Raw genomic sequence first — 12,778 nt, forward strand, 5'->3', positions numbered from 1 at the left:
TTTGTATCATCTGAGAGAACTCTTCTCAAAAAATAAAATCATAGCTCTATTTGTGTACTAAGTTATTTAAAGATAAGCCTGACCTAATTATAGCAGATCCAATATGAATGCTTCTCTTTCTAATTCAGTAGTTGAATGTCCAAATATATGTGAAAATAATAAAGTGGCTTTTTTTTCCAAGAAAAAACTCTATAAGGCCTTTCATTAATTCAGATTGGCATTTCTCTGAACTAATAGTAATAGATTTATACCTTGATCAATCAATAAACATTTAATGCTCACTATTTGCCAGGCACTATTAGATACTATAGATACAAGTACAAAGCAGTTTTTCTTACTGCCTATTTAAATAGTTTCCACAAGTATATCACTTTTACAGATGAGGAAACTGAGATTAAGAAATATCTAAATCACCTAACTATGAAGTAATAGAATCTGGGAAGTCAGATATTCTGTCTCTGTAAATATCCTTTGCAAGAAAATTTTTAAAAAAATTAACTCCATAAATTTTTTATACATTAACACACTATTGTGATAGTTAGAAAGATAAAGTCAGTGTGCCAGAATATTTTTTTTTCTGCTATATATGCTTTTGCCAAAAATTCCCTAGATAACATAAGTCTGAAAAATGTAATTCCTCAGTCTTTCTTCCCTTTCTTCCATAAATGCTAAGTATCATCACTACTGCTTAGCACACCTGTTTTCTGGTTCATAAGGCACACAGCTGCAACAAATTTTGGAAAAAAAGAAGAAGAAGCAGCCTTAATTCCCTGAGTTCAGAACTTGAAAGTTTTTAATATAAACTCTATTCCTGATATGGGAATAGAGTAAAAAAAGCCTGTTTTGAAATGGGGGATGTTGATGAAGTAATTCTTCTAGCAGGTCATTTATGCATAGGTATAAAATAGAGCCACCCAGGTATGATTTGCTCCCTCTCTTACTTACCTCCCTGTTCCTCGTTACTGGAGGGATTCTAAACTATGCTCACTTTGCTTCCAGCATAACTCTGTCTCTGTCCCTCTGTCTTTCTCTGACTTTTTCTGTCTGCTTCTCGATGTTATCAGCCTTATTACCTGGGAAAAAACCTCTGCCCTGAAGCTTGATATCATCATAGGTGATTTCCTTGCTGGGAGTCATACCTGATTACTCATTTTTTATGTATTGTCTTCTTCCATTATAATGTAAGCTCTTTCAGCATAAGGGACTGCCTTAGTGGCCTGAATTTTTAATGCTCAGTGTTTAGCAGAATTCAGCTTGCATATAATAGTAAGCAAATAATACCTCTCTCTTCCCTTCTCTCCTTTGACTTGGTCAAATTTCTGTACCTATCCTAGCCCCATTATTTTTAACCATGACAGTTTTTCTATAAAAATCAGACATAATAAAAGTAGCATTTATAGTATGTTTTACAGTTTACAGTTTTACAGTTTACAGTTTTACAAATATCATTCCATTTTATCTTCACAACAAGATAGGTTCAATTATTACCCCCATTTTACCCATGAGGAAATTGAGGTTGAGAGAAGCTAATACATGTCTAAGGTCAAATATGAGCTCAGGAAGATCAGTCTGCCTAAATCCATGCCAGAATTTCAACCCTAGACAGAAGTAGTTGTCTTAAGAATATTTAAAGATTCCATTCTTTTTAAAATCATAATTTCATTTTGACATTTTAATTGATGGATTGTTTTATTAGAATGAAAACTCTTGATGTTGCAGATTATATTCAGAACTTCCCATCATACATATTTCTTGTTTGTGTCTATCAAGGAGTCATTCAAAATACTGGAGACCTTTACCTGGTTCTTTTAATTTTGTAGGATATTAACATATTAATTGCTTTGAATTCTGAATACTTTATCAGACTATATGCTCAAAAACATCAAGTATTCATCAATGATAGCATGGTTGCAACCTCCTTCACTTCACCACATATATGTCTCTCCTATTGCCTAGTGCTTCATTATCTATTTTTTTAGGGATCTGATGTTCTATGATTAGCAGTAATATACAACAGCATCATTACAGAAATAGGGAGTGTAAAGAAAAAAATTTCATAGTATAAAACATTACACAATTTCACAAATATAATTCAGCCCAATTTATTTTTCTTGCTCAATTCTTGGCCCAGTCTATCTTTATATGCAGAGTAATATTAAACATATATACATACATTCACATATATATTGCAGCATGTCATACATGATCTATGCAATACATATATTTTAAATCTACTGTGTTTTTTCTCTAATGCTAGAACAAATTCATATTTCACATTCATCTATCATAGGGTATATTACTAAGAAGTATGACAGAGTTCAATAAAATCAATACAATATTTGTGGAAAATGGAAACATTTGCAGAATGACACCATTAATAGAGAATTATTTTAGTTTTATGATTCTGCATAGGCTATATTCTGTGTAAGACATAATCTGTGATACCAAAAAATATAATTCAGTGAGTATGTTCTCTTATGTTGCACTTTGCTTCTTTTTAATATTCATTAGATTAGAGAACAAAGTCATCTCCATGGTATCATTTGTCAAAATAGTCTATTTTACACATGTAAGGAAAACATCTTGCTTCAAGACAAATTTCAATGCCAAATCCAATGGATTTAAAAAAAAAACCAATAGACATGGTATCAATTTTGTGTTCTCTGTAAAAAACTTGAGAACTTAAACTTAACCATCTCAAGAGTATTTACTGATGAGAGAGGGAGGACAACAAAGAGAACTGAAATGGAACAGATCTACTGATGTTTCTATAAAAACTTATTTATATCACTGCCGCCAGTGGTATCCACCACATTTGCATTCTTCTACCAGAATGCTCACTGTACTGCTTGAGGAAGTAGTTATGACATGGAAGTCTAAGAATTCAGATAGAATATTGAAATCTTACAAGTATATACATATTCAAGTTAACAAATATATGGTCTAGCTACTAGGAATATGGAGATAGATAAAAGTAAATTTTATTTTCTAAAACACTGTAATATGGTGGAAAGGGCAAGAATTAACATATTTTAATAGATGTGCTACCAATGTATCAATCTGGTATCTACCAATACTGGTTTCAATAACTCCATAACTTCTCATTCTGTATAATTTATATTCAAATCTTTCCATAAATATTGCTCCAAGGATCTACCCAATACACTAGACGTCTCCCTATGCTTCTTTTAGCATTTTGTAAGTACTTCTGAAACCCTCATACTACAAAAATTTTATTCATCATTCCTGCTGTAAGACCAGATTATCACCTTTTCTAGTCATAAATGTCTCTAACAATGATTTAACTTCTCATGTACTAGTTACAAATTATCATGCCTACTATGTACCTTTCCATTGTTTTAATCACCTAAGATTAATTTTTTCTTGACTATTCAGAAGCTTCAGAAAAAGAATCAATCTTCACTCCCTTTTCAATTTGTAGAAACTTTTTAGGAATTTTCACAAATAGTGGGACTTAAACTTTAATCTTGTTTAAAAATATGAATCATTCTAAATTATTCCCATTTACTTCCCTTCCTCCTTAAATATAGTATTCCAAAACACTGATTTTTTTTATTGCTTGCTCAAAAACATCACTATGAACATCTATATTTGTGATGTCCTGATGATCTAGCAATAGATACAGATTATATGGGAAAACAGGTTATATGGGACTAAATAGGAATTGAAACCAGCAGTGATCTAGAAATTTGCCTTCTTGAAAAAATACTGGTTGGAGAAAGGTTATTTTTCTTATTATTATAAAGATAGAATGATTTATGTTGAATTATATGACATAGAATATATCCACCTTCCTACAAAATTAATTAATGATAGATTGCAAACTTCTTGAGGGCAAGGATTGTCTCATTTTGAAATCTATATCTATTTATAAATGCTTACTAATTGAAAAAAATATTCTTTGAAATGAACCAGATGAAATCATGGTTCTCTAGTTTTCAATGAAATCATCTTAATATTGCTTATCAATCCTTTAATTTTGTGTATATCTAGTAAAACCTGAAAAAAAACTATAAAACCCTGCTTTTATATCAATTGTCACAAGTCTTCTGCTAACATGTAAAGAAAGACTATTGTCTCAGGATTATTGGGAGGATCAAATGAGATAACATATAAATTACTTTATGAATCTGAAAGTGCTATAGAAATGTTAACTATTAGCTATAATTATTATATTCTTTAACCATTCAATAATTGGTGCAAAAGTAGTTTGTGGAGCAATTACTCCAAATTTACAGATTTTTCAATCACCAAACATTTTATTTTATGGGACCTTTAAGCATTGTCTGGTGTATGGAAAATCAATCTAACCTAATTTTGCTTAAATCTAAGGGAAGATTATCTGGCACCAGTCATGGTAGAAGGCCATGGGCACCATGGCAGGAGGATGGGGAGAGATACTAGCTTCAGAAGAAGATATGCTGTGCATTTTAATGACTTTTCAAAAAAAAAGATTTGTGCCCTGAATAAAAAAAATAAGAATTATATAATTAAGATTTCAGAGTAATAAAGCAAAGGAAATCAATTTTTACTTTAGACAAACTGAAAATAGAAATAGTTATATTTCTTCAAAAAACACAAAACATGTCATAACTACTTTCAGTTCAATTCATTATTACATTTATAAAGACTGTCTCTAACAGGAAACATATACATATATCTGTGTGTGTGTGTATGTGTGTTTGTATAATCTTCTCCCATGAAAAATAACTTGGCCTGTGACTAAAATACAGAAAAGTCTAGAATTACATACCTTCACATTCAGTCTTGGTAAGAAAAGTCCCTGCTTTCCAAGGTTTTTGATGAAATCCTGGACAACACTGATCACAGCTATCACCACAGGTATTGTGCTCACATTCACAACGAGATTTCTAATCAAAAAGAAAGGGGGAGTAAGTACTGTTTATTATTTGCTTAGGACAAGATAACTATTGAGAAGCAAGGGTAATGAGGAATAGACCCAATCTATCACCGAGTTGAAAAATCTTATTCCATTCCAGGACAGGTTTGGAACTTTTCACAGGGAGGGATGTTCTGAGTTATTAAGGACATTTTATGGTCTGGCAATAAAAGGGAAAAAAAGATAGGAATCCGAGGCAGTATAAGTTGAACTTTTTACCTAGTTCATGACTGGATCACAAATTTAGTAGCCTTGAGAAGTTATCCATTTGTCTGAGGGATCTTAGCACTCTGTATATTAATCTCAGAATGAATCTCCAGATAACTACAGACATGTTCAGGTTTCAACAGTCTGGGTCTGGGAAATCCTCACTGGTCACTGGCACACTAATGTCTTTCAGGAAATATCACTGTATATTTGACTGTCATAACAGGAGGTGATTGGCTATTTGAGAATCCTTTTGTCTCATTTTAATCCAAAAAAAGGACTCCAAGTCCATTATCCATTTCATAGTTTCATTATCAGAACAATTTTTCATATCCTTACTTCTAGTGATATTAAAATATTCAGTGCATCTAACATCTAGTCAGTAGTCATTTCTCATATTTGAAAACAGAGTGATTTGTAGAATGGCACATGACAGGAAAGGAAAATCATATCCACTTTCTTTTCTGGATTATTAAACTGACATTCAAATGGGATCTTTACCTCAAATTACCAATATGTTGGGACATGACTCTAAGGAAGTTTCCCTTGCTTATTCATCATCTCACCTTCCTTACCATGTGGCACTTCCAGCATTCCATTCCATGACTGTTATTTATTTACTAGATAACTATCAAGTTACCAACTTTTTTCATTTGTTTGCTTAAGAACAATCTTGATTAATATTGTAAAAGAAGTGGACAGGCTGATTGATGGGAGGCATTCTCAGAAGTTAAATCATGTAGCTTGCTGTCATAGCTAGAGAATTTTCAAAACAAATGGACTAGTTTGAAGCTTTTTGGGGAAAAAAATAATCTGTTTGCTGATACTGTGGTGGCAGACTTCAAAGTCCATCATTCTGACGGCCAGCATTATTTCACCCTGGCACCACTTTCAGTTACACCATCTAAGTGAGGACCTTACATCAATTCACAGACCATGCTGTCAGCAAAGCATTCTCATGCAACATTTTACAGTTTCAGGACTGCATTTTGACAAATAGTCCTATAAATATACGTACATTTGTTAATGGATCAAGTGGACAAGCCCTGGCATGACCATAGCAGATGCACATCCCTCCGACGGAAATATCCTTTACTGAATAGTAATACTGCATGAAGGAAAACAAGAAATCTAGTTACAAGAGATTGCAAATTTGAAAAAACAAAAGTAAATATTTTTCTTCAAAAATTTTGCTTATTTCATTGAACTAGAAACACGTAGATGTTCCCCCCTCCCAGGACAGAGAAGGACCCCTATGACAGAAAAAATGGTTCTTTGACATAAAATAGAACCTAAAGAAAGATTACATATAATTCACCTAAGTGAACACCACATAGTAGTGAATCCATATAGCAGTAGATGCAATTGCAGTGAATTATTTAAGACCATGGTCTAAATGTAAGCTCCTTATTTAACTAGTTAAGAAAAGTAATCTAAATGAAGCACCCAGGTAAAAAGATATCATCATTGAATTAACAAAAACAGATAACTTGCTAGCTATGATATCTAGGACTCAGAAGCTAATGTTAGATAACAAGCATGTCTTTGTGACAGTACATGCTGACAAAGTATTTATGAAATTGAAAAAAAAAGTTTTCTTTGAAGAAAGAAACTTTACTATTTTAGACTTTGTATACCAAGTATCTAGCATATTTGTTTGCATATAATATTCCTAAAAATGTTTGTTAAATTGAAATAGTTTTTATATTTAATAATGTGATTTTTGAGATGGATTTTACAGTTTTATTGATATATTTTGCTTTTATAATGACAGGCATTTTCATATCACTTCCACTTTGTGAGATCTCTCATAACAAAATAAAACAATTAAATAAAACTTATAATACAATGATCTCATCTGAAAATGCATGCCACATTCCACATCTGTAACACCTTACCTATTTTTAAAATTTTTTCTCCCCTTCACTATTTGCTATTTATTTTTATAATAACAATGTTATGATAAGATTGTTTTTCCCTGGTTTTCTTAATTGTTTCTTAAATCTCTTTTAAGCCTTAGTGGATCTAAGTCCAAAAGCAGACTTTTAATTATTTGATGGGAACTCACCAAGTGAGCTACCACCAACAGTGAATTCTTTCTCTGATCACAGTGAAAGGAAACTGGTTATAAACTTAAATTTTGTTCTGAATAGCATAGTCAACAAGATTTGTTTCTCTCAGTAGGCTAGAGAGAATAATTAAAAGGAAGATTTCTTGTTTTCTTTTCTTATCTTTAATTATTGGTGCTATTATGCTTTTATCTGAAGTTAACTACAGGCTGAGCTCATAGTTATCTTGCAGTCTTCCAGAACTCCAAGTTATTAGCAAGAAAATTATTTTTGGCAATCAAAAATATAATCACATAAAAGATTCATTGAACCAAACAGTAGTCTCATACATAACACACAAAGAATAATTATTTAGTGATTTGAAATGAATCATAGCTTACACATCTATAGCCCTCTTCACTCTTGAAAGCACTTCCAAAAATATTCTTATCAGGACCCGCATGTGCAAAAATGTTTGTAGCAGCCCTTTTTGTAGTGGCAAGCAACTGAAAACTGATTGTTATGTAAAGTTGTGGTATATGAATACAGTGGAATATTATTGTTGTATAAGAAATGATTAGCAGGATGATTTCAGAAGGATTTAGAAAGACTTACATGAACTGATGCTAACTGAAGTGAATAGAACCAAGACAACCATTATACACAGCAAAAACAAAATTATGTGATGACCAATTGTGATGGAATTGGTTTTTTTCAACAACAATGTGATTCAGGCCAATTCCAATAGATTTTTGATGGAGAGAGACATTTCCATCTAGAGAGAGGACTAAGGGTACTGAATGTGGATCACAACTTAGTATTTTCAGGTTTTTTTGGTTGTTGTTTCCTTGCTTGTTTTTTTCCCTCATGTTTTTCCTTTTTGATCTGATTTTTCTTCAGTAACATTGTAATTCTTTGGTTTAGAAGAATTTCCCATTTAGCCTTTGTTGGATTGCTTAATGTATAAGTGGATGAAGTGGTGGAGAGAAAGAGAAAAATTTGGAAAACTGGGTTTTGCAGGGATGAATGTTGAGAACTGCCTTTGCATATATTTAGAAAAATAAAAAGCAGTTATTAAAAAAAAAAACCAAGATACTCACACACAGAAAACTTGGACTATGGGATATATCAGGAGGTTTCCATACCTATAAAAGTTGGTGACCTTCCAAGGTTCCAGCATTAACTAAGTTGGCATGGGCATGATACATATAGTTTTTCTAAACTATATGTTTAGTTCTAAACTATATGTGATAGACTTTATGAGATGACAAACCAATTTTACAGAGGCATAGATCTCTGTAAAATGCTTCATTTTTGAGACATAAAGAACTGAAACTCAGTATCCCTTTATTGGGTATTTATATTTATATTATATTATACATACTTCTATATACATATATGTGTGTGCACATACATGATATATAGTACATATATGAGTTTCTTTACATATGTATAGATATAGAATAGTAAGAGAGACATTGTACAAAAGATACTTTAAAGATTCTATATTTTCTTTTCTGTTTTTGATGCTATCCTAAAGAAGAGATATGCATGGCTCCATTGAGGATAGGGAGGAAGAGCTGCAATTGATTTTCATTGATTTTTTTTTCCTTGACAGATATATACTGTCAGAAAATATTTAGTTTTATTTTAATATTATTCAGTCTTTCTCAGTGTTTGCTTTAAAAAAAAACCCAAATTAGAATGAGAAATGATTGCTCTCAAACAAACAATCCATAGTATCATCATGAAGTAATGATTCCTTTCTACTTGAAAGGACACTGTAAAACAAATTCGCCACCATGCTAAAAAGTCACATGAATTCAGTTAGGGCTCCAAATTGGAATATTCTAACAGTTCAAAATATGTGTAATTATCAGTAGAGATCATAAACCAAATGTATTTCAAAGTGGTTAGGAAAGTGAAGGGAATATTACTTACATAGATTTAGATTTGAACTCTACCTTTTCTTCCAAGGCTATTTTGACCTTGGGCTATCTACCTAATCTCTTTATTCCTCACTTGGCACATTTAATTCAATTTAATTCAACATTAAGCTTCTATTATACATAAGATGTTATATTAGGCTTTGCTACTATAAAGACAAAAAATAGGAAAACATCTTTGAAATGAAGAAATTCAATAGTCCTTTAGAACCTGACCATTTTAAATCTTATGGACTTGAAAAACATTTTTCTATTCAATCCAATTCAATGAGACAAGAGCAAAGAACATGGGGAAATGGAGGCAGTGAAAAACAGGGTCCTAGTGACTACTAACCATTCTACATTGTGGTCTATGAGAGAATTTATCCAGGTTTCTCTCTGAGCTAGTCTGACCTTGGCTACACTATTCTACATCTAACTTTTTGTCCCAGGAATCTTACAAGGATTTTCCCTCCTACAAAGCTAAAGAAGCAAATAATTTCTTTAACATTGTTTTTCCCTCTCAAAATCCCTATGTTCTTTCCCATATAATGTATTTTAGCATCACTGAAATACATGTAACTGTTAATAGTGCAGATATGATCAGTAATGCATTGTGTGATTTTCTTTTCAGCTGAAACTTCACATTTGAAAACTGCAATTGAGCTTCTTGGTAATAAAAAGTCTACTCTGTCGATATTATGTAAGGAAGGTTAAATGAAAGAGTGAATAACACGGGGGTGGCACGAAGATGAAACATAGTAACAATTGACATCCACTGTCTGCTGCTCATTTATTTCTAATCCCAAAAATATTCACATTGGTTGGCTTCTTGGGCTTCAAGAATTGTTGGGAAGCCAATATAAATATCTTATATTTCTTGGGAAGAAAAGTAAAACAACTTATGAAGTGAGTGAGTTATGTCCCATTGCTACCTGTCACCCAGCAGCAGCTTTCTGTACACACCTGGTGAAAGGCATAATATAAAGAGGTAGGAAAGGAAGGAGAAGTCATCACTCATCATGCCCAAGCTGATAAGGAACAAAAGATATAGGTCTTCTGTACAGTACAAATGTACTATAACTTACCCTTCTTGTAACAATGGGGTCGATTTCCCTGGGGTCTTTGTGAGCAAACATCATCAGATCTGCATTTAGTGTTCGGATCCTCTGAAATCTCAGGCGGATATAGCGGGCAGAGGTGAATTCTAGAAGTTCTGGGGAAGGATCATCGGCACTGGGTCTTCCATTGATTAGAGATATGTGGATCTAAATAGTACAGAAAATATAAAATTAGTCAGTTTGGTTGTATATATAAAGGGATGCCGATGATGACTGAGGTGCACAGTTAGAAATAGCTATATATGACATCCTAAAAATGAGTTCAATTTAAAGCTATTAAAATGATTAATATTTTTGAAACATATATAATGTATTTATGTGTGTTTGTATATACACACACATGTAAAAACACAAATAGATATCTCTAGAGATAAATTATCAGAGGTCATTAATCTAACCTCTTCTTTTATATGGGACTGTATGTATATTTATTCTATATCCACATTATTCACTACATCCATTAGCATATTTCTATCTCTCTTAGTAGAGATATCTATTTGTATATCTATCTAAAAAAAATTATTAATCTTGTTGTGTGATCACCACTTTACTACATTTTGGTAATTTAAAGAAAAAGTAAAAGCATTCATTGACCTCAAGGAGCTTACATTCTAATGAATATAACAGATATGAATTATATATGCACACATAACAAGATAAGGAAGTTGTTCAAAATAGCCTTTAGTATTCTTTATAGCTCTAGGTTTATGATCATATCTTCCTATATACACACATTTATACTAATAATATAGTTGACATATCATATAAAGGTTTATAATAAAAGTAGCAAAAAAAGAAACAACTCATGAAATTCTAATAGTTAAAATAGAAAAAGTAAAGCTGGATGAGAAGTAAAATTCTGAATTATACTCAATACTGTTGATTGAAAATATAAGAAAATATTCTTCACTGAGATTATAATCTTTTCTAACCTGAGGTAGACACTATTTTACATTTGCTTTTTTTTATGAATCAACAAATCTATTCCTTCCCCAAAAAAGTCAAATTTTGCTTAGAATTTAATCTTTAGACGGAGTCTTCTCTTTCAGTTCAAAATAGTTTTCACAAAATATTAAACATTATTTGCCTATTAAAATATTATTCCTTCTTTAATTGCATATTTGTGAGGCTATTTTTTTTAATAAACTTCAACCAAAATAATATATCAAATTGCATGCTGGAACAAATATGAGAATCTAGATGCCTTCAATTAAGTTCATCCTTAAAACATTAGTAATCATATGTAAAATGATGATACTTTTCTATTTTTTTTGTTTTGAAAAGTATGTTTTTTCAATAATATATAATGTTCACGCATAGGGATATTATTTTTAAATGGACAAGTATTTTTTTTAAATTGTTTTAATTTTACTGTGGTAAATATTGACAATTACAATATTCAACAAAATTATTTGGGATCTTCAATAAGTTTTACGAGTGTAAAGTGTTCCTAAAGTCAAAAAGAACAGCTGCCTTGGAAAATTGCACCCTATCAATTTGGAGGACTTTTTGATATGCTCTGAACTACCAAACAATCCTCTGAACAAATGACCTCCAAAGAATGTATTCTCTTACTCTATTGCTTCACTGAATTTTTTCCCTTTGTGTATTTGGAGAGCAAGCAGGAGGGAATAAAATAAAGCCTATAAGCCTGAAATTGTCAGGGAAGGCAGGTGTATTCATAATTATGGATTCTAGTATCCAGGGGATGAAGCATTGGCCAACAGGGGTGTAGTGAGGTGAGATTATAAAGTATGATGTTTAAAGGGATTGGCGCTTGGGGTCAAGAAGACCAAAGCCAGGTAGTGAATTTAATGGGTACTGCATTTATTGAAGAGGAAAGAGACTGCCCTAGAGGTCCACAAATGACAAGAACAAAGATTTAGGAAGAATCAAATGAACTTTAAAGGGAAAGTGGTGGTTCCTGGGTAATTGAGAGAGGATGTTCTGTAAATGGGGAATGGAGGGCAAGGAGTCCTCCTCTAGGTGGTATAAAGGAAAGATGAACCAGTTTTGGACAAACTTCTCTCAACTAGGTTGTTTTTCAAAATTGGTTTCACTGCCTCTCATCATTTCCCCCCCAAACTATTCTCCCTTTTTAGCTATTAGAGTCTTGTTTCTGAAGCATAGTACATCCCTGATCAATAAACATCAGTGACTTCTTATATTACCTTTAGGATCAACTAAAAATTCCTCTTTTTGGTATATTAAGTTCTTTATAACTTGCCTTCAACCTACCTTTCCAGATTTATTAGACATCACACCCTTTTTAGCATCTACAGGCTATTCCTTCCACAAGACATTCTACTTCCTATATCTGTGCCCTTCCATACATGGGCTTCATGACTAAAATCCAACTCCACCTCATAGAGGAAGCTTTATCTGATTCCATTGTTTTTCCTTCAATCCTAAATTAATAACATAGTATATAACTCAATAGTATATAAACTTCTGAATGGAAGGGGATATTTCATTGCTGCATTACATTGCCTAATATTATAGATACAGTAACTGACACATAGGTACTTAATAAATGCTTATTGATTGGTAAATCAT

The 12,778-nt window shown here is 32.1% G+C and overlaps 1 protein-coding gene across 5 annotated transcripts in view; it reads right to left on the reverse strand.

Moving 5' to 3' along the window:
- The window catches only part of LAMA2 (laminin subunit alpha 2), a 747,833-nt gene that overhangs the window by 419,488 nt on the left and 315,567 nt on the right, over positions 1 to 12,778 (reverse strand). For all 5 annotated transcript variants that reach the window (XM_023503203.2, XM_023503202.2, XM_031964285.1 and 2 more), the window contains exons 5-7: positions 10,190 to 10,369; positions 6,147 to 6,236; positions 4,775 to 4,892 (exon numbers count right to left, since the gene is read on the reverse strand). In XM_023503203.2, the coding sequence (XP_023358971.1) occupies positions 4,775 to 4,892; positions 6,147 to 6,236; positions 10,190 to 10,369 (388 nt within the window). The remainder of the gene's footprint in view (positions 1 to 4,774; positions 4,893 to 6,146; positions 6,237 to 10,189; positions 10,370 to 12,778) is intronic.

The sequence above is a fragment of the Sarcophilus harrisii genome, chromosome 4 (genome assembly GCF_902635505.1).
Source record: "Sarcophilus harrisii chromosome 4, mSarHar1.11, whole genome shotgun sequence".
NCBI classification, from domain to species: Eukaryota; Metazoa; Chordata; class Mammalia; order Dasyuromorphia; family Dasyuridae; genus Sarcophilus; species Sarcophilus harrisii.